This window comes from Centroberyx gerrardi, chromosome 16 (assembly GCF_048128805.1).
Source record: "Centroberyx gerrardi isolate f3 chromosome 16, fCenGer3.hap1.cur.20231027, whole genome shotgun sequence".
NCBI lineage: Eukaryota > Metazoa > Chordata > Actinopteri > Beryciformes > Berycidae > Centroberyx > Centroberyx gerrardi.
In genome coordinates this window covers 1,518,049-1,540,801 of record NC_136012.1, presented here as the reverse complement: position 1 = coordinate 1,540,801, position 22,753 = coordinate 1,518,049, and the positions used below count along the sequence as shown (strand labels likewise).

The window sequence follows — 22,753 nt, the reverse complement described above, 5'->3', positions numbered from 1 at the left end:
TGAGAATTGACTTCGACTTCAGACAGACTCAAAAGTACTTGACATTTTTTTAATGAAATATTTGCATCTTTCTAGATACTGAGTATGAAAAGTTACCGTTTATGAAACATGATCGGTTGACTTTTAGCACAACGCAGTCAACGGCGTGGATGCACACAAACCTGGCAACCTAATGTTAGCCTAGCAACGATACCGGTAGCTTTCTGTCTAGCTAGTGAGATTTCAAGGTTTAAAATCTATATAACGACCAAGGACTCCCCTGTTAACAGTATATCTGAATTAGGTGAGTGTATATATACGGAGCGCCCCAGGTAAGAAAAAAATAATCAATGTTGTAATGTGTACAGTTGAAAATATCAATTTATAATTTAGCAAAGGTATGAAAATGTAAGGTTTTGATGAAGATATGAAATTACATTTGTTCGGGGCACCACCTCTTTAGAGGAAAGAAAACAGACCTTTACTTGCTTATACTAATCAATCATCAATCTGAAAATTGTGAGATCTTTTCAGTTCAGGGATTACTTTTCTCTGCGATATATATGCGATAAATTAGACTATACTAACGTTCCTGATTGGATTATGTGATAATTTAAGCAAAGCTTTTGCATCAACTCTCAGCAGAAAGACACAGAGAATGTTTCAGCCTACTTATTCCGTTGAGATGACCACTGGTTGAGGAGGCTGGCTTTCCGGAAATCAACGAGACCGGAGAGATGAACTAGGTTTGAATTTTGAATTTTGGTTCTTGCTGCTCTTAGCTTGGTATGACATTCTTAGCCTCAGCGTTCAGCCTTGGCATGAAGCTCTTGCTTTTTAAAGAGTAACTAAACCCCAAACCCAAATCTGTGGTGAAGCCTGTCACCAGTGTTATGCAAGTTCACACTTCACAAGAGCTAGCTCAAAGTTCAGTTCACACAGATTAAAATGAACTAGTTCACGTTCATAGTTCACAATTTTGAATTTTGAACTAAGTTCACAGTCCCAAAAAATGAACTAGTTCACGTTCATTTCTTCCGTTTTTTTTAAATGAGCTGCTCCGAGCTATTCTTTTTCAATAGAACCTCCTCCTACCCATCCATCCCCAGCCCCCAATCACTGCCACTGCCCACTTCCCAAACTAAATGAATTACTGTATACTACTATAGAATCACAGACAGAGATTACTTTTAAAAGCCAAGAAAAACCAATGTGAGTATATGTTTTACCACTTACCGGCAGGCACAATTTGCATAAAAATGTGACATTTTTTCCATTGGAATCTGTACTGATTTGTTCATAAAACTCCTTCAAATATTCATATGAACTGGCTTCAGCCATACCGGTAGCTGCGTCTGAATTGCCAGTTGCACTAGCCATGCCGGGTGCCGTAAATCCTCGGGTGCCGTAAAACACAGTGCGTGAGCGACGTTAACTCTCGCGGGAACATCGTTAACTCTCGCGGGAGTTAACGACGCTCACGTTCATGTTCATTAGTTGCAAACGGACACGTTCAGTTCACCGTTCACCAAAAACATGAGCACGTTCATGCACAACACTGCCTGTCACCACCTGTTGTACTCTATAGAAGGTGACATCACCTGGCACAAAGACCAGCCAATAGCAGATGGCCAGTCCAGTACCCTACTTTTCATCAGTATGTGTCAGGCTTCACCACAGATTTGGGTGAGGTTTAGTTACTCTTTAAAGTTTTGATTTGTTGCTAGTCTTGATGTCTTATTATTGATGTCCTTAGCCTTGGCATTTAGCCTTGGCATGGAGCTCAGGGATTTAACAAAAGACAAACAATTTTATAGTTTCCCGAATTTCAAGGCGGGGCTTTGCAATGTAAAAATATACTTCACGCGGTTTTGAGGTTACGCCTTGTTTAGCCTACTAATTAATTTCTTTGTTCAGATAAGAAGAGAGAGACACATGGAGAAAATGGTATCTCTCTATCTTACTTTGATTACTTAGTTTGAAGAATAACGCGTTTGTATTTCACAAATTCAATTACCCAATTACTAACCAATTACTGTTGTCAATCGTTGAATATCATGAAACCTGTAAACAACACTTATGGATTGCGTAAAACAGTAATTACATGAATATGAAATAAAACCTTCATTGTTCAATCTTTAGCTATGAACTACATTGTTTGAGCAGAATAGCCTAGATGTATCGAGGTGTGGAGAAATTCAAGCAGAACAGTTGGTTAGAAAAGGGCTGTTGATACAATTGCACTCGGGTGGAGCATGGCGCTGGTGCGCACCTGTGTGTTGGCCTACTAGCAACTACTTCCGAAGACAACAGAACATTCCCCACTCGTTATTTTCTTGTCTTCCTCTAAACTTCAAACAGCATAATGCAGCGTCAATCCCTTTGGCCTTTTGAATGGCTACGTGTTCCACCATTATTGACCTGAGAGGACAGACTACTAACACTATACATTTCTCTCTCTCATGTAATGCATCACAGGCTGTCAGCCAGGTTTGATAAATCAAACTTTTATCGTAGCCTGTTGGTAAACACGCCATTTCTGCCTCTGGCTCCGCAAGGTCTCATTATCTAACATTTTCTGACCAGAAGTTCTCCAGACCTCCGTTAGTGTGAGCTGTAGTTTTCACTGCTTTCACAGAGCCTTGTTGAAAGCTTTAGGTAAGGTTTAGAATGCTGAGTGTATGCGTACACACTCACACACACATACTGTAGGCCTACTTGGGTGAAAACATACTTGAGGCCTTCCTGTCCTTACAAAATACCCACACGTATACACACACACATATATGACACATTCCCCACCACGTGGCCAAAACACCCACCCACACACACAGAGCTCTCTCTATAGATCAGGTTTGTGTTGAAATGGAGTTTGGAACAATCGGAAATATGGGAGAGATAAGCGATGTATTTAACTGAACAAGAAATGATTCAGTATTATACAAAATATTAAAAAATATATATTTGTTTAATTATTTTTAAGAGTATTATATCTTTCTCTGTTTCAAAAGCAGAAATATTTAGGAATCCCTACTTATAATAACCCAATGTACACACACACACACACACACAATCACATGAATAAAAAACACACAGCACTCAAGTCCTGAAATAGTACCTCTAGTCGATAAATGAGGAGCATTTCCAGTTAAAACATGAGAGGTGCCAGTAACACAACTAATAGTGGACTAGAATAGTTTGTTTGTGTGTGTGTGTGTGTGTGTACTCACCTGACCATACTCTTTCTCTATGGCTGCTCGTTGTTTACTGAAGGACCTTAGGGGAAGACACACACACACACACACACACACACACACACACATCAACAAATAGACATGTAATTTAACACCCTCTTCATTATCTCCTTAATCTAATTTTTCTCTCTCTCTCTCTCTCTCTCTCTTATCCAGTGTTGGTGTTAGTGCTGACTCCAGTGTGGGCATTATAAACACAGTGTATGTTCGTTGCACTTTATTTCAAATAACATTCATTTTTTGTTGAAGTGGTAATCAGCAAGTTCCTCATTTTTTATCTTTGTTGCTCAGCGCTCATTGCTGTGGTGTTTCTGCACTGCACTTCCCAGAGATCACCTGTCAATCAAACAGTGTGTCCAGTACTGCGACGTCTTTGGATTTTCTGTTGATGAAGTTTGAGTTTCTGTATGTGCCGCTCTTTTCTTTGTCTGTTCATCCATGGTGGCTATCGCTACTCATGCTAACTACCCAGTTGTTCTTCCGTTTATTCCAAACAACCGTAAGCGTAAAATGCATCACTTCCTGTGCGCTAAAGGATTTTTCCCAGGAAAGAGCTACCAGACACTGGCTGTTTAGAACAGACAATGTAAAAGCTTTCATGAACTGGCTATATGTTGAATCACTACTGTGTTATAGCAATAGACAATGGAGAGCAGCAAAACGGAAATTTATGAAAAAAATGTGGATTATTACATTAACATTCTAATCAGTAGTATTGTTGCGGTCATATTTTGTATTATGTGAGTTTGAATTACTTTTTCTACTTTAGCTGACAATTTCTTCCATTGTGAAGTAACTGGTATCTTGTAAAACTGTAGCTTCCACAACATTGCATATATCTCCTATGGACTTGTAGACATCATCAGTCATCTAACCTGGGGTCACTGAGTGGATGGAAATATATTCTGCAATATATATTTTCACAAATTCCCTATGGACAAGTCAAACATTTTTCTCAATGCGCTTTGAATATAACCAAGCAGAGGGTGACATTCCCTCCATATCCTGGTGTAAAGCCAACGGCAGGATTCCATGCAGATATCCACAGTTTATATCTGTATCTAACAGAGAGAGATGCAGAGGGAGTACTATTATAGCCTACCTAATCTCCTCTAGTAGTTCAGTGTCCTGCTGTTGTTTGGTCTGCAGTCTGCCAAGCTGCTCTGAGAATGCCAGCTTCACTTGCTGGCTCTCTTTCACCTACACACACACACACACACACACACGGGACAGTGGAGATTTTAAGACCAAAACACATTTTGGAGCACGCTGAATACAATTAAAATTAAATCTAATTGGGGACAGTGGTTTTCCCAAATGGAAAGACGTCCCCAATCTACTGGTGTTTATTTTGAAAAAAAAGTCCCCAAAATGTCCCCAATTTTGATTAAGTAAACCCCCCCCCCCCCCCCCCCCCCCCCCCCCCACACACACACACACGCAAAATGGGACGGTCACAAACAAAGGGACAGCTGAAATGATAATGTTACTTTCTGACACTCCCTGACAAAAATTACTATAGGGGTCTTGCAGTTGTGTCACAAATCTCCTATCCACCACAACTGCCTGGGACCATCGAGGTCGAAGGCTAGAAAAATGAAAAACCTGGCTGAAAAAGATTGTTGTGGCGTGGATGTCGGACCCTGGGAGATTATCAGGCTGATTAACACCATATTTGTCCATAAGTTACTAGCCACTATTACCTTTCTACTCACCCCAACACCTCTACTGAAAACTGTATAGCCCACGTTGACTGGGTCTCTCCAGCCAGCTTTACCCAAATTCTCTTTTTGTTTTGTTTTTTTGTTTTAAATTTTTCTACAGTGCATGTTAATGCACATCGCATTAATGTGAATATTAATACATATTGATTCACATCTGATCATGCGACTTCCCTCCCTCTGTTGAGATGGCCAAGTTTTAGGCTACAGAGACACAATCATTCAAGTCGCTGTTGCCCAAGAGCTGAGGACCTCCAATATGGCCGCAAGAGGGTGAGTACATCACCTGTAAGCCCTCTAGAATATTCCTATAACATTCCTATAGGCCAATAATAATGACCATGCTTTATGCCAGGCTATTTTTTTTAATCTCCTATGGTATAACTATAATATTCCCATAATATTTGTATAGGGTCTTAAAGTGGTGTTTTTTTTTCTTTAGTCTAGGACTAGGCTTAATCCCTGTCTGCAAAACCAGCCCGTATAGGTGATCGTTTGCTGTGATATTTCCAAAATGCATTATAGGATTACTACAGTTCTTTTTCATAAAAAAGAAAGTGGCAGAAAGTGCCTCTGTGGACCACTGTTTAACTTGGTTGAGACCCAAAGTGGGGTTCAGGAGCCAAAACGCTGGAGTAATTGATATCAAAAGCTTTATTTTCTGACAAAAGCCTTCCCAAATCCCTGTACCCATGGCTGGGAAGGTTGCTTGGTTATTTTTAAAGCTTTGTAAAGGTTGCTGTCATGCAGTAAGTTTCACTTGTTACAGTATCCAGGGATGGCAGATGAAAATGAGCAGGAGGAGACTGCTCGCTGTCCCTGTTAAATACACAAATCAATTAACTAGAATGACTTTCTTCATGCACAACGTCTTAACAATATAGAATATATTTAGAAATATATTTCAAAATATACAAAAACTGGCCTAAAATAGGCTACAATTTTAAATGTAGATGCCATTTATTTGTATACTCCTCCTATATTTTGAGTGGCTGAAATTTTAGATATACTTGCAGATAGATGTTGTCAACAGCACATAGGAAGAAGAAAATGTATTTCCAGGGCGAAAGAGTGAATGTCATCTTTATGTACAACTACAGTCTTGGCCATTTTTCATATATTTTGAAACATATCTGTAAACATTTTCAGAAGTATATGTGAAATGTATGTTTTGTTGTATGGGGATACTCTTAACTGATGAACTTCTATAGTAGGTGGGCTAGTGGAAGTGAAACGAAAGTAGTGGAGACAAGTCTGGCTATGAAAGAATATGGATAAAAAGGGTAAGCTTGTATATAAGCACGTTTTAATTTCTCTTTCCACTGCCTCAAAATTTCATATTGACTACTCTATGTTCACAAAACTATCATCATCTTTATACACACAGCACAGACTTACCTTTCTAGGTGGCGGCTGCATGGCTGGATGCTGGTAGTGTCTGTTATTTGTCTCAGTTTATTTCAGCTGTGGCTGAACACAACGCTACTTCCTCAATATTTTCACACATACACCGAGGCCCTCCTTTTCATTCTCTCTCACTACGGCTCTCTCATTCTCTCCCTCTCCCACTCACTCTGGTGCTGCCTTCAAGTGCTGTCGAGAATATTGTATTTCCGAGGTGAGCGTGCATGAAGAACTCTGCAAAATGGTAAACATGACTGGGACTTTTCTATGATTTGATGCTGATTTGCCAGTTTGAGCATGGAAGCCATGTCAATAACTGATGGTAAAATAATAATAATAATAATAGTAATAATAATAACTTTATTTATAAAGCACCTTTCATACAAATGTAAAGACAGACAAACAATGAAAACAAAGAAAATAAAAACAAGGAGAATAAAAAAGGAAAAAAGAATAAGTGTTAATTAAAAGCAAGATTAAAAAGGTATGTTTTTAAGTGTCTTTTAAAAATGTCCACTGAGCCAGCCTCTCTGATGTACAGTGGCAGGGCGTTCCAGAGCCTAGGGGCAGACACACTAAAAGCAGCATCTCCCATTTTCTTTGTGGCAACCTTCGGGACATTTAGAAGGCGTACTGCAGAGGACCTAAGGGTACGTGGAGGGACATAAAATGAAAGACAATCTGTGATGTAGGGAGGAGCCAAATGATTTAGTGCCTTAAAAACCATGAGAAGGACTTTAAAATCGATTCTAAAAGACACAGGGAGCCAGTGTAACTCACGTAAAACAGGTATAATGTGTTCTCTCAATTTTGTCCTAGTTAGGATGTATGGTCTGTAGTCTTGCAATTGCTGCTTTTGGAAGGCTGGTATAAAGAGCATTACAACAGTCCAATAGTTTCTCTGTGTCTTGTTGTGTTAAAAAAGGTCTCACCTTAGCTATGTTGCGTAAATGAAAGAAAGAAGTTTTGGTCAACATATTAAAATGAGTTAAAAAAATTAAGATCTGAATCTAAAATAATGCCCAGGCTTTTAACTTGTGGTCGTGCCTGTGAAGTCAGGGTCCCTAAGTTTGAGCAGATAACTTAGGGACCCTAAAAGTGATGGATTATATTATTATATGCTATTGTTTGGCATTCTATGTATTTAATTATGTTGTATGTTTCTATTTCCACTCTTTGTGTAGCTTTTAGTTGTCACACACTGGACTGGCAGTCTATAAAAATACCCATGACTGCTGAGTCTCCCCTCTTCAGCCTCCTCTGCCTGTGTTTGTTGTGTTCAGGATGTTTCTGGGCGGTAACCTTTTACTGTCAGTCTGTGTGGGGGCTGTGCCATGGTACGTTCAAGACAGCTGGGAACTGGGAAACTCCCACTTGGAATTTCCTACTTCACACCTTGGAGTGTTTAAGTGGGTGAGTTGGTAACAATATGGGTGCCCGAAAGAAAGTTTTGTTTTATTGGCTGCTTTTAGAGCAGCAATGGCTTTGGTATAGCTGGTTAGACATCTCTTGCAAAAACACATGAAGAGGAGGAAAGTGTGTAAAGTGAGTGTTTATTAGGGAGCCAAGCACCACAGGTGCTGGAACCTTATTGTATTTGCTGGAGTTCTTCTTCTTCTTCTTCTTCTTCTTCTTCTTCTTCTTCTTCTTCTTCTTCTTTCTTTTCCTCCACTAAAATTGTCTGGAGCTTAGAAACCCTAAACGAGACCACAAGTTTACAAACTGAACCGCTAGTTTACTTGATATCGACTAACGTTAAGTTATTGTTTTCTTCTCTCAGTTAGGCAAATTATGTGGAGAAGAATAAAATTAGGACATTTTATGCCAAATGGCGATGGGGTCGTGAGTGGCTTCTTTTTGACCCAGAAAACCATAATGTACTGTCAGGATTGCCAGGTCAACACATCTCGTATCGATGAAAATCGCACAATTTGAGTGGATGAAACTTTTGTTCCGGAATGTACATGCCATTGGGAAGAAAGGCAGATCCTTTACGGACTATGTGTGGATGTGCGAATAAGTTAAGTTATGCTGTTCACATTTGAAACTGTTAAATGTGCTCAGTTACAGATGAAGACGCTAGCTAAGGTAAGCTTTGTGATGGTTATGGCAACAAAGAACTGATATTAGCCACTGAGGCGACCTTATCTCTGGCCCGGTAGTGCCGTTGAAAATCATGGTGGGAAAATCAGCCAGCAAATATCTGAAAAATCACCATTTCCCCCACCATCCCGTAAGTATTTTCAACTCACCATGGGTGGCAGCACAGCTGAAGAGCAGTGGCAGTAAGGACACCAGAGAGGAAGAGCTTTCTGAATTTTCTTAATTCTCACCAGTCAACACACAGGCTGCAGTTAAATGATGGATTTTGACATGTATTTTGTAGTTGAATGCATGTTTATCCCCCTGGCTGGATTGCTGACTTGTTAAGCATCACAGAAATACCTTCAAAGGGGAGATACAATGCTTTTTTTTTTTCCTCAATGATTTGGGATGTCAACCAAGCTAAACTCTTCATGCACTGCATAACAGGTTGAGAGGAGAAAACTGAGGGAGAGAATGTCCAATGTCAAGTTCATCTCTATGATGTCAGATGGATCTACAGATAGTTCTGTGATGAAGGAAGAACTGGTGTATGTGAGGAGTGCCAGACACCACCCACATTGCAGAAGCAGTGTGTAGTATCATGGACAGCATGTCAGGGAGCAGTGGAGACGGCAGACACTGGAAGAACAAACTTGTGGCTTTTACCACAGATGGAGCAGCAGTCATGACCGGTGTCAAGAATGGTGTAGTCACAAGACTACATAAAGACAGGTCCTATGTGCTGGAGATCCATTGCATGGCCCATCGGCTTGAGCTAGCCTAGCCTATAGCAATTCAGTGAGAAACAAGACTAAGTGTAGGAAAGCCCTTGTTAAGAGAGTTTAGTTTCTTTGGCTCCTTGTGTTTTAGTTATCAGTATTAGGTCACTGGCCCTTTAAGAGGAACAGAGTTTCTGGCTCTGACCAGTCCGTCCCGGTCTGTTTGCTAGGGAGCTGCATTTGCTTTCTTCCGTTTCGGGGAAGTTGTGTGTCAATGACAGATGTAAGTAGAGTATTTATGTTTAGGTTTGTGCCTTGTTTCACTACTGCAACTTACCCTGGAGACTACGTTTATGTCAATCCGTTTCTGTTGTTGCTTCTCTCTGCTAGTCAGATCTGTCAGCTATGTTTGCTAGTTAGCCTAGCTGAGTGCTAGCCAGGCTAGATATATAAACCTATCGTTCTGCTAACTATTAGAGCATTGAACTGAACTCTTACATTGGTATACTGTTTATGCCCTTGTGCCTGTATTGCTTAGCTTAGTCCCCCCGCATAGCCAGTCAGTCTATATGCTAGGATAGCTATGTTTAACATTGTTTTTAGCTCCTAACTACAGGGACTATTGTAACTCTAGACAACAGCGTTATGTTTAATGTGTGTGCATGTAGATCATGCGATTGCTCATGTGTGTTATTACTGTTTATTAATATATATCTGTTGTATCGTGTTTCCCTGTAGAACCACATTCTTCCCTTGAATAAAGACCCCTAAACTGAAGCTTCTCCTCAGTGATTCTCTGATCGGAGTCACACCCCATAGTGTTCACCAGCTCTATTCCGCGCATCCGTAGAGACCCCCCAGAGACCTCTATTTCATTGGTCCTTCAAGCCGGATCCTAGAAGACTGCAACGCTGATCTGTGTCAGCGCCTCGACACCCAGACCCGGGAAGCACAACGCCTACAGCAGGAGGCACAAGGAGCACGGGAAGCTATCGCCAAATGTCTTGACAGGCAGATGCGACTGAAGAAGAAGGAGAAAGAACTTCAGGTAGCCAAGCTGGTCACCTCACTCCTTCAAGAGCTGGAGAGGGAGGGACCACATAGCGGTGCATCGTCTCCAAGGAGCTTCTACCCCCTACCGGCGATGAGTGCTCCACCTGCCAACGCCCCTGCTGGCTCACCCCGCCATCATCCCTCCATCCCTCATCTACACTCTGCACACCCTCCCGTGCATCCAGCATTATCTGAGCTGCCCTATCCTCCACCTGGGTTTCAGCACCTTGCAGTGGCTCCTGTGCCCGGGTCTTCTCACGAGGGAAGATCACTCCAGTTGCCTCCCTTAGAGTGTCCTACCGCACTGCAGAACATGCACCCCCTGCTGGCTCACCCCACCATCGTCACTTCAGCGATGTACCCGCCAGCACAGGCGATGTCTCTCTCCGCTGCAGCCCCTGCATCATCGTACCCTGCTCCTATCGTGCCTGCTCACACCGAGGTTCCAAGCCTCTGTGGCTACACCCGGTATCCAGACCCAGCAGTATCATGCCGCAGGACCCACTGCAGTACAGACTCCTACCTACAGAGTGACCACCTCTACCGCAGCTCAACCATACCACCACATGAGTTCTGCTGCACGCTACATGGCTCCTATCCCGCCGCCGATTACACTAGGGCATCCCCAGCATTCAGGCTCAGAGACGCTGATTGCCTCGTCTTACGGCATCCCCCAGCCGATGCTGCCAGTCTTCGAGCGTGACCGTGAAAGCGACTTTGCTCTTCTCAAGATGGCCTTGGATAACCTGATGGGCAGTCATGGGCACCTGAGCGAACAGTATAAGTACCAAGTGCTCCTCGGCCACTTGAAGCTTCCCAGTGCTCTCCACCTGGCAAAAGTCTACATGTATGACCTTCGGCCGTACACTGCTGCATTGCAAGCCCTGCAGGACAAGTACGGTCAACCCCGGCAGCTCGTCCAGTCAGAGCTAGGTGCCATCCTCAACTCGCCTGCCATCAAGTTTGGTGACTCTGAAGCCTTTGACTCCTTCGCCCTGTCCATCCAGTCTCTGGTGGGCATGCTTGGGACGCTTGAAGGACCAAATGGGTACGAGCTGAGATGTGGATCCCACGTCAACCGGCTCCTAAGCAAGATGCCTCCGTCATTCGGGGGGGGGTCTCTACGGATTCATCGAATACTGTCTGAGCCGCGGCATTCTCCGGACAGGGTCCGACATGACCTACACCCTGCCTGACCTGGCAGCCTGGCTTCAGATGAAGTCGCAAGCTAAGCGCCTCTCAAGCCGAGCTGCAGCACTCTATCAGTGTGATGCACCCAAGCCAGCCAAGAAGGACCAACGTGTCACTCATTATAAGGAGAAGACCACGACCATCCTTCTCAACGCTGGGGAAGTCGCTAGCACTTCAGAGCCTGCTCGTTCTGGACCGCCCTCAAGTCCAAGCCGTATTGTCCCCATTGTGACAACAAAGAGCACTTCCTGAATACCTGTGATGACTTCAAGAAGTTGTCCACCAGCCAAGTTGTGAAGTGGATCCGAGATGGGAAACGGTGCTGGAAGTGTGGCTGCAACCACGCCGCTGAAGCCTGTACTCTGAAGCGCCCCTGCAGGACATGCAAAGAGCAGCACCTCACCATCTTGCACGACTCCGTCCAGCAGACCCAAACCAGTGTCAACATGGTGACTACACCACCCATCAGGGTCTACCTCGACCGGCCCAATTGGCCGCAACAGGTGATGTTAAAGGTCGTCAAGGTCATCTTGAGAAATGGGGACCAAGCCTTGGAGACCTACGTGCTAGACGACGGCTCTGAACGAAATATCGTTCTCCCTCAAGCCATGCAGCACCTGAACCTCCCCAGACAGCCAGAGACTCTCCATCTACAGACAGTCCAGCAAAACGTCGAACAGCTCCAGGGCAGCTCCGTCTCCTTTGACGTTTCTCCACTGTGTACGCCCTCCCAGAAGTACCGGATCCACCAGGCCTTCACCGCCAAAGGCCTGAGTCTTGCCGAACACTCCTACCCAGTGGCTGCACTACAGAAACTCTACGAGCACCTCCGCGGCCTGCCCTTACCACCAGTCGACCACGCCCAGCTGCTGCTTCTGATTGGTTCAGATATGCCACACCTCCTGATCCATGTATGGCCAGTACGTGCAGGCCCGCCAGGTGGTCCTATTGGCATCTGCACCCGACTAGGTTGGTCACTCCAGGGTCCTACCAGCCTTGCCCAGACTACGTCTTCTTCACAGTGTCTCCGCATCTCCAGTGTCTCCTCTGCCACCGAGCTCTTCAGGAACGTTGAGCGCCTCTGGCAAGTCGACACTCTTCCCTACGCAAGCAGGAAGGCAGGCACCGGCTCCAAGCAGGACCAGCAAGCCATGGCCATGCTCCAAGTATCCACCACCAGGGTCGAGGTCGATGGAGTCCAGCGCTACGCTACCCCCCTGCTTCGGCGAGCGAACGCTACCCCACTTCACGCCCCGAAGGAAGCCGTGCTGCCGTGCCTCCGCAGCACGGAGAGAAGACATGCCAAGGACCCTAGGCGAGCAGAGGTCTACTGCAACGAGATACAGAAACTGGAGAAGGCTGGCTATGTGGCAAAGATACCTCCTGAAGAAGCCGACCAGTCTGCAGAATCCTGGTATTCAGCACCAAGGCCTGTCCTTAAACGACCTTCTGCTCCCTGGACCTGCACTCGGGCCTACCCTGCTCGGTGTCCTCATCAGGTTCCGCCAACACTCCGTGGCAGTGAGTGGTGATATTAAGGGCATGTTTCACCAGATCCGCCTGCTGCCCACTGACAAGCCAGTGCTACACTTCGTCTGGAGGAACATGGAGAGAGAGCAGGAGCCGAGCATTTATGAGTGGCAGGTACTTCCCTTCGGGACGACATGTAGTCCCTGCTGCGCCATCTACGCCCTCGTCCACGTCCAAGACAGTGTAGAGGGCAATCCTGCTTTGACACAGAGAGTCGAGCAGTCCTTCTATGTCGACAACTGTCTGCACAACACATACTCCGCTGAAGAGGCCAAGCATCTCGTCGACGACCTCCGCCGGCACCTACAGACCGGAGGTTTTGAGGTCCGACAGTGGGCAAGCAACATGCCCACTGTCATCGAGCACCTCCTGCCTGAGGCCCGCTCTGAAAGCAGTGAACTGTGGCTCTCCAAGAGCAGTAGTGACCTTCAGGAGCCTACCCTGGGCCTACGCTGGAACTGCCTCAGCGACTCCTTGGGGTACAAGCATCGCCCTGTGGAGACCTCAGCACCTACCATGAGGAACCTCTACCGAGTACTTGCCTGTCAGTACGACCCCCTTGGCTACATTGTACCATTCACCACGAGGGCTAAGGTTCTCATCCAAGACCTGCGGAAGGAGGAGGTCGGCTGGGATGATCCGATCCGACCTCAAAGTCTTCTCGACAGATGGCGCACCTGGGAACAAGAGATTCCTCACCTCATCTGCCTGGAGTTCCCCCGAGCCTACGCTCCGCCGCACGCAGACGCCTCTATGGCAACCAGGGACCTCCACATCTTTTGCGATACGTCTGAGCGAGCATACGGCTCTGTTGCCTACATGCGGACCGTGGATGACCAGCAGCAAGTCCACGTTTCCTTTGTGCTCGCTAGGTCTCGGGTGGCTCCCAAGAAGCAGCTGTCGATGCCCCACCTTGAGTTGAGTGCTGCCTTCACAGGTGCCCAGCTCGCCGACTTACTCCAAGCTGAGCTCACTGTGCCCATCCAACGGGTTGTCTTGTGGTCCGACTCCAGCACGGTTCTCCACTGGATCAAGTCAGAGTCCTGTCGATACAAGGTGTTCGTGGGCACCCGAGTCGTGGAGATCCAGAAAACTGACTCAGCCCGATAGCTGGAGATACGTGAACTGTGCCAGAAACCCGGCAGATGACATCACTCGTAGTTGGCACAACCACATCGATGGCACCTAGGTCCAGAGTTCCTCTACTTACCTGAAGATCGGTGGCCTACTATGCCCTCTGCTGATCCTGAGTCCGACGACAGTGAGCTGAGGAAGTCCGCCATCATCGGTAACGTGACCATCTCTCCCGATCCCCAGCTCCCTGCCGTCGAAGACTTCTCTTCATGGAAAGAGCTCGTCCAGGCAACAGCCAGGTCTCTTCACGGGGCGGCTGACTCCCAGACCACAGATCAGCCTTGTGAAGCAGCTGACTACCTCAACGCTGAGAAAGCCCTCCTCGTACGAGCCCAGCTGGACTCATTCCCAGACGAGATCAAGGCTCTCAAGTCCGACCGGCCTCTTCCATCTGACAGTCGCCTGGGCTCTCTATCTCCGGAGTATGACAATGCTACAGGTCTCCTCAGAGTTGGCGGTAGGCTACGCAGAGCTGAGAACTTGGAGATGGATGCCATCCACCCAATCGTCTTGGATCCGCACCATCCCCTGACAAAGCTGCTCATCCAAGATTATGACCAGAGTCTTCTCCACCCCGGGCCAGAGAGAGTACGCGCCGATCTCCAACGTAGATTCTGGGTTCTGCGTGGAAGAGAAGCTATCCGCAAGCATCAGCACTCCTGCCGAGAATGTCAGCTGTGGCGAGCAAAGCCTGATGTGCCCAAAATGGCCGACCTTCCGCCCTCTCGCCTGCGTCTTTACAAGCCCCCGTTCTATTCTACAGGAGTGGACTGCTTCAGGCCATTCCACATCAAGATAGAGCACCGGAACGAGAAGAGGTGGGGGATCATGTACAAGTGCATGACTACGCGCTGTGTACACCTTGACCTCCTAGAAAGCTTGGACTCCGATGCCTTCCTGATGTCCCTGAGACACTTCGTCTCACGCCGTGGCACACTTTTCGAGCTTCTCTCCGATAATGGCACAAACTTTGTTGGAGGAGACAGAGAGCTGCAGGAAGCCTTCGCCGAGATGGCACCCAGACTGAAGGAACAGTTGGCCAAGCAGAAGAACTCGTTCCGCTTCAATCCGCCAAGTGCACCTCACTTCGGGGGAACCTGGGAGAGGGAGGTGAAGTCAGTGAAGACTGCCCTCAAGGTCATCCTGAAAGATCAGACAGTGTCCGAGACTGTCCTCCGCACAGTCCTCATCGAAGTGGAGGGTATCATGAACGCGAAGCCATTGGGCCACCTTTCTTCGGACATTGCAGATCCAGATCCCATCACTCCGAACATCCTCATCATGGGACGCCGTGACTCGTCCCTACCACAAGCGGTCTACAACTCCAGTGACCTCCTTGGGAAATGTCGCTGGAGACACAGTCAAGTGCTGGCTGACCATTTCTGGCCCACCTTCATCCGCCACTACTTGCCGGGTCTGCAAGAGAGGCACAAGTGGAGGAAGGACGGCAAAGAACTGTGAGTCGGCCAGGTGGCCCTCATCGTTGACCCGCAGCTTCCTCGGGCACTCTGGCCTGTTGGGAAGGTCACTCAGACATACCCTGGAGCCGACGGGCGCGTCCGCACCGCGGCTGTAGGTGAAGGAGTGTAGGTGAAGGACAGAACATACCTGCGCCCTGTGTCCCAAGTCTCCCTGATACAGAGGACCCCTGAGAGACTTTCCTGTTTCTGTTCAAAATGTCTAAGTAGACTTTTGGGGGCGGCTGTGTAGGAAAGCCCTTGTTAAGAGAGTTTAGTTTCTTTGGCTCCTTGTGTTTTAGTTATCGGTATTAGGTCACTGGCCCTTTAAGAGGAACAGAGTTTCCGGCTCTGACCAGTCCGTCCCGGTCTGTTTGCTAGGGAGCTTTACTTTCTTGGGAGATTTACTTTCTTCCGTTTCAGGGAAGTTGTGTGTCAATGACAGATGTAAGTAGAGTATTTATGTTTAGGTTTGTGCCTTGTTTCACTACTGCAACTTACCCTGGAGACTATGTTTATGTCAATCCGTTTCTGTTGTTGCTTCTCTCTGCTAGTCAGATCTGTCAGCTATGTTCGCTAGTTAGCCTAACTGTTTAATGTTTGTGCATGTAGATCATGCGATTGCTCGTGTGTTATTACTGTTTATTAATTTATATCTGTTGTATCGTGTTTCCCTGTAGAACCACATTCTTCACTTGAATAAAGACCCCTAAACTGAAGCTCCTCCTCAGTGATTCTCTGATCGGAGTCACACCCCATAGTTTTCACCAGCTCTATTCCGCGCATCCGTAGAGGCCCCCCAAAGACCTCTATTTCACTAAGAGTCTAACAGCCTCGCGACGTTGAATTTTGTGGAAGTATCTCTGCCAGAAATCGAAATCAGGTCTCCCGCTTGAGTCTGCAATCTAACTCCCTGCGGGCCACGTGACCCATAAAGTGGTGAACAGAGCGACCGGCCATCCATAGAGCCCCTGCTGTCAAGGGGCTAAAAATGTGATCACTAGGAAGGTTGAGGACCTTTTGACTGGTGTCTAGACAGTACACCACAAGAGTGCAGTAAACAGGGCCAGCCTAAAGAAACACTTTGAGGAGCTTAACTTAAAGGCCTTGATGCCAACCAGAATATGTGGAACTCGGTGGCTGGAGCATCTTCTAAGAGCAGTAGACCATTTTCTGAGAGGCTATCCAGGCATTGTACATCCCTTACAGAAGGTCAAGTTATGTCAAGTTATACTATAACAGGTGGTGGAGGTAGATATTTTCATGTATGTTTTCATGTTTTTTTCTTTCTTTTTTTTTCTTTGTAGTCACTGCAGGCTGACATCAGTCCAGCTCAGAAGGCCAAGGCCCATGGATTTTTCAATATTGCCAAGGATGGTGCAGTCCTGAAGTTCTCCTGCCCCCTGTATGACACCTTGTACCAGCTTAGCAATCTATCACTGCAGTCATCAGCAACATGGCTGAGGCTCAGCGCTGTCTGCCCTCCACTGTCATACAAAAGTGTTGAAATCAGTAATGAGTCCATGACTTTAAATGCATAGATGTGGGTTTATTTAATAAACTTGCAGTGATCAACTAACGGAACACACAGCCATGTAGGCAACAGGCATATTGAGAGAGAGATACACATTACCCACAAGTAACCTACTGCCCATGCCCAGTAGCGCATTTCCTGAAGTACGGTGTCTCAAAGTGTCCACACATAGCAGCAATGGTCACCGACAATAATCATTCACTAGAATGATCTACATCCACATACATGTGCCTTCTATATAAAACAAAATGACACAGGTTAGGCATGACACAGGTTAGGCAGTAACATATAGAATTATAGCATGGCCAGTGCCCAGTGTCAACACACCTGTCAAGTTCGATGCCATCCACATAGAAAGTTTCATCAGTGCAGCCGGGCTGTTCTAGCTCTATCTGGTGTATAGACTTCCTGAAGTCCCTTTTCTTTTCATTGCTTTGGCAGCATGACATGGACTTGCAACATTTTTTGTAGTGATTCCATTTTTTACAGCTATGGCATTGTTGTCTGAAGGCAAGACATTTGTCTCTCTTTGCGACATGGCTGTTTCCACAATTGCTGCAGTTGGTAATAGATTTTGTATCATGTCTGTCTTGGGGTTTATATCTCGACTTATGCCCCCGACTGAAGCTTGGCTGGATCACATCAACATAGGTGGCTGTTTAAGGCATGGCTAGAGCTTTATTATTCACCTCAGTCATCTCATACGGCAGATTGAAATGGCATTAGCCAGGGTTAATTCACTGTCACGTAGCAGTGCCTTTCTTATACTGTCATTAGTGATGCCACACACTATTCTGTCACAGATAAGTTCATCAGTCAGTTCTCCAAAATGACAACTTTTAGCTTTGATCCTCAAGTCACTGATGTACGACTCAGTAGTCTCATCTTGTTTCTGATTTCGTGAATGAAACTTGTGTCTCTCCATAGTTTTGTTATGTTGAGGGTTACATACTTCTCGAAATCTCCGTTTCAGGCACTCCGGGTCTTCTCTGGACTCCACTGGAACGACAACTGCTCCATTCTCACCCGGCGCTCTCACCTCCGCTGTATATGGAGGATATATGCCCTTGTCTTGGAAGGCTTATCAGACTGCAATAAAAATATCATACTCTTGTTCAAAAATTAGCCAATTCTCAGCGATATTCCCGTCAAAAAAAGAGAGGGTCGGGTCTATGAAAACCATCTGCCATCACCGTCTTCTAGGTGTAATGGAGTTATCCTCCCCGCTCGAGACCGAACAAAACAGTGTAGAACTTACAGGTGAAAGATCCGTGCTGTCTTCTGACACCATGTTGAAATCAGTGATGAGTCCATGACTTTAAATACATAGATGTGGGTTTATTTAATAAACTTGCAGTGATCAACTAATGGAACACACAACCATGTAGGCAACAGGCATATTGAGAGAGAAATACACATTACCCACAAGTAACCTACTGCCCATGCCCAGTAGCGCACTTCCTGAAGTAAGGTGTCTCAAAGTGTCCACACATAGCAGCGATGGTCACCAACAATAATCATTCACTAGAATGATCTACAAAAAGTATAAATCAAGGTATATATTGATTGATATTAGATTGTGTGTGTGTGTGTGTGTGTGTGTGTATGTGTGTGTTTTAAAAAAAGAAAATGTAATTGTCCTCGGTGACACTGCATATATTGAGTCGCAATGCCTTAAATTTGCACTTCTTTGCTTTGCACAACTGTAGAATATTTTGTAGTTATTTTTTCAGAAATGCTTTATTGATTAACTTTTTTTAAAATAATGTGGTATAGGCTGGTAAATAACAAAGGGGAAAAAATGTTTTTCATAGGAAATAGTATGGTAGTTTGTTTTTCACCTGTATTACTAGGATATTCTCTGCAAATTCCATTTCCAAGTAGGTCTATCTGCAGCCTGCAGACTCCCTACAAGACACACCCCCACAGGCTACAAGACACGCCCCCTGAGGCTATGGTGGCCGAAATGGGTCATTTGCTTTTTTCTCCAAGTGTTAATGTTAGTACAACAAAGAGTACGTAGTAGTAAGGTAACTAGCCATCTCTTAGTCATGTAAGTAATGTAACAGTCTTCACTTTATACTTGGAGTTGCACACAGAGTAGTATGTAATGGTGAAGGAACAATAAGTAATGATTCATTAACATTCCAAACATAAAGACAACTCTTGAGCATGATAAGGAAGACTGAACATGTGTACATGATGGAAGATGTTTAAAGATGAGCAGGTCTGCCACAGGACTGTCTTCCTTGCACCATGGAGGAACAAATGTAGCCACACATTAGTGTAATTAGCGGAACTAACATGACTACTGGTATGTTAGCATGTTACTTCTTTACATACTACATAATTCATTAGCATTAGAACTACCAGTGGCTATTTTTTTTGTAATCAGTATATTATTTAATAGTGACTAAGACGTAGTGAGTAGCTAACTAATATCTCAGTTAATAGTTTATCAATGATAAATTAACAACGCAATTAAACATTAAAAGTGTTTTCTATGTTTCATTCAGCACAGATCAGGATGTGTGTGTTTGCTGTGTCCAAAACCCATTCAGCACATACACTCCTGACAATTTGACAATTTCAACCATACTGAAGCCCTAATGCTGATTCCTAAGGGGACATGGGGGAGAAAAAAACACTAGACGGGAGAAAAAAAATATATAGTAGGGAAAAAAGGGGGGGGGGGCTGGGGGAATAGACAGAAGAAACAAAATGTAGGGGGAGAAAAAAAAATTCCACAGACAGGCTTTCCCACGTTTCATGTCCAGGAGCTCTGTGCGCCTGATAACACTGTTGTTCTAAAGGTATGTGAGTATTGCTCACTTGGTCAGTGGAAAAAGGAGGAGAAGGAGATGGAGAGATTTTCACACCTGTCTATCAATGCCCTGTAGCCCATTGTACTGGCATAAGTTGGGGGTGTGTGTATGTATTTACCAACCTTGTTATTTTGCCCACACAATTTTTTTCCACACTAAATGTTTCTCGGGAGAACGCAAACGTTTTGCAAGAGAACGTAAAAGTATGTATTTTTTTTCTCACACACACACATTTTTTTATTTATTTTTTTACAAATTTCCAGTCAGTGCTATAAATGTCTAATATCTATTCAATCAAACCCCCAAAACAGTGTAAGATCCTGGAATCAGTGTATTGTTGTTAGAAAAAAAAGTCATTGTGTCATTTTCAATTCAGGCTACTGAAACTGAAACACAACCACACACACACACACACACACACACACCAGAGGTTTACAGATAATTGATGAAAATATAGCTATTTAGGCACTGACCCATACCCAGCAAGTACTTGACAGTTTTTGGACATGCAGGATAATACTTATAACAAAATAATAAAATAATACAAATACTTGTATTCAGAAATTACTTCATAATCACTACTTAATCACTACTTACTTTACTTACTTCATAATGGGAGTGGGATATGTACCCTGGTTAGGGTAAGATTATACCAACAAACCAATATAATGGAATAATAATAACAAGAATATCTTTATTTGTGTCAGAAATTACAAAGTAATTCACAAGGCATACAAAAGACACAGAAACAAGGTTACAGAAGAAAAACAAAGACATAGGTGGGGTGGGATAAGAAACCTGAGTCTGCGAATCTAAGCAGAGACAATTCATTTTCAAGGAATCAAACAAAAGATGGATCTACTTGTACTTGTTACTAGCATGCCCCCTTGAGTAGTGGTGCTTTGGTAATACCTAGTGGTCAAATTGATCTCCAGTTGGAACTGTTGGGATGAGTGTTGAGGCTTTTTTTCCAAGTACCATATACTCAAGATCTTTCTCTCAAAGGCAAAAACATTCTACATTTAAAAAGTCCAGCTGCTTTCGAGTGTTTACTCCACTCTCACACAAACAAGATCCGAAGACAAATGCATAATAAATAGTTAATAGTTAAATCAAATGACAGTTATCTTCAACAACACCATGATCGATTAATAATAATTTAATAAATAAATAAATAACAGTTCAACAATCTGCAAAAGTCTCACAATCTTAAATATTTAATGTCAGTATCAATAACAATCAGTCAATATGTCTAAACAAGACTCATTCAACAGTCTGAATCAATCCTAACAGATTTTTTTTTTGTGGGTGATGCTCCATTGATAACTTCTGATTAATTTGATTGATTTGTTTTTTGATGACACAGGTCATCCACAATCAGCTATTTGATCAGACAGGCAATCAATGAGAATAGAGCGCTGATGAAATACATAATGCATGTCCAGCTATTAATGAGATGAAGTACTTATGATCAGTTATTGATCAGACATGCAATCGACAAGAATAGATTATTGATGAAACAGATTGTGCACCTCCAGCTACTTACAGGATAGATTGTTCATAGTCAGCGCTATGCTGATGATACTAAGTTATACCTAACCCTGAAATCTAGTTTCAAATATCCTAGCCACTCTTAAATAATGCATTGCTGGCATACAGCATTGGATGTCCCAGAATTGTTTAACAACTTAATGAGAACAAATCAGACTTAGTACTATTTGGCCCCCATAATGCCATAAATTTGATTAAAGAGGACCTTGGTCCTCTCTCAGATAATATAAGCCAGCTGCCAGATTAAAGAGTCAGCGTTTATACTGATCTTACCTTTGATGTTCAAGGAAGACAGTCATGCAGTCTTGTTGTTTTTGTTGTTTTGTTCCACAAAATTAAGCCAACCCCCCCACCCCCACCCAACCCAACACACACACACACACACACACACACACACACACACACACACACACACATTCCATATCCTATGCCCTATTTAATGGCCAAGTCTTTGACAAAGTTTTTGCCACTATCCTATTCTTTTCCTATGTAACCTTGTCTCTGTGTGTCTTGATTGTGAAGCACTTTGTAACTTTGTTGTAAAAAATAAATAAATCCTATACCAATAAAGTTATTATCATTATAATCAATTAGTGACAAGACAGGTTATCTGTCATCAGCTCTTCAAGAGAGAGAACACAGTTGTTGAAGTTGTGGTTGTATCGCTGATCTGCTTCACTGATTTTGCTGTGGTTTCCTGTTTAATTTAAAACCTGATTGATCACGTAGCTGAGATTAGGTTATTGATGAGTTAGGTCATTAATGATTATCAGTTATTAAGACTTAGAATTATCAGGGCATGGTTGTTAGATCACTGATGAAACAGGTTCTTTGGTCACCGTTGCTTGATGAGCTTATTGACGGTTTGAGGTATTTTTTTAAGCAGACAAGGTGCTGAGCATTTGTGACAGCGATGTCAGTTTCCTCTGGAATTCAGGCAGTGAGACGTTGGCCTCACACTGCTGAAATAGTTGACTGTAGTCTACCTGTGGAGAAAGAGAGAAACACATAGATATTAATGCTTTCTTAAAGTGCTCCTCACAAACTGTAAAAATGACTTGTCTCAGTAATAATAAAAAAATATATAGATATAAAAATTTCGTGAAGATTGCAGACGCAGTCTGGAAGGCAATTATAGCGCCACCCTTTGACCAATCACGGTCATATTCAATTATTTGGTGTTGCCTTGATGAGTTTCAGAGCACTAGCTTTAACAAGCTTTTTAATAACCTTGCATATATGGGTTAAACCACATATCTACCAAATTTTCACAATAATTGAACAATGGGGAAATTTATTAATAGCGGCCAAACGGG

The 22,753-nt window shown here is 44.1% G+C and overlaps 1 protein-coding gene across 1 annotated transcript in view; it reads right to left on the bottom strand.

Moving 5' to 3' along the window:
- LOC139911335 (F-BAR and double SH3 domains protein 1-like) overlaps positions 1-6,487 on the bottom strand; it is a 38,027-nt gene extending 31,540 nt beyond the window's left edge. The window contains exons 1-3 of the mRNA XM_078289319.1: positions 6,353-6,487; positions 4,336-4,433; positions 3,210-3,255 (exon numbers count right to left, since the gene is read on the bottom strand). Coding sequence (XP_078145445.1) covers positions 3,210-3,255; positions 4,336-4,433; positions 6,353-6,373 — 165 coding nt within the window. The 5' untranslated portion in view covers positions 6,374-6,487. The remainder of the gene's footprint in view (positions 1-3,209; positions 3,256-4,335; positions 4,434-6,352) is intronic.
- Positions 6,488-22,753: the final 16,266 nt, after the last annotated feature.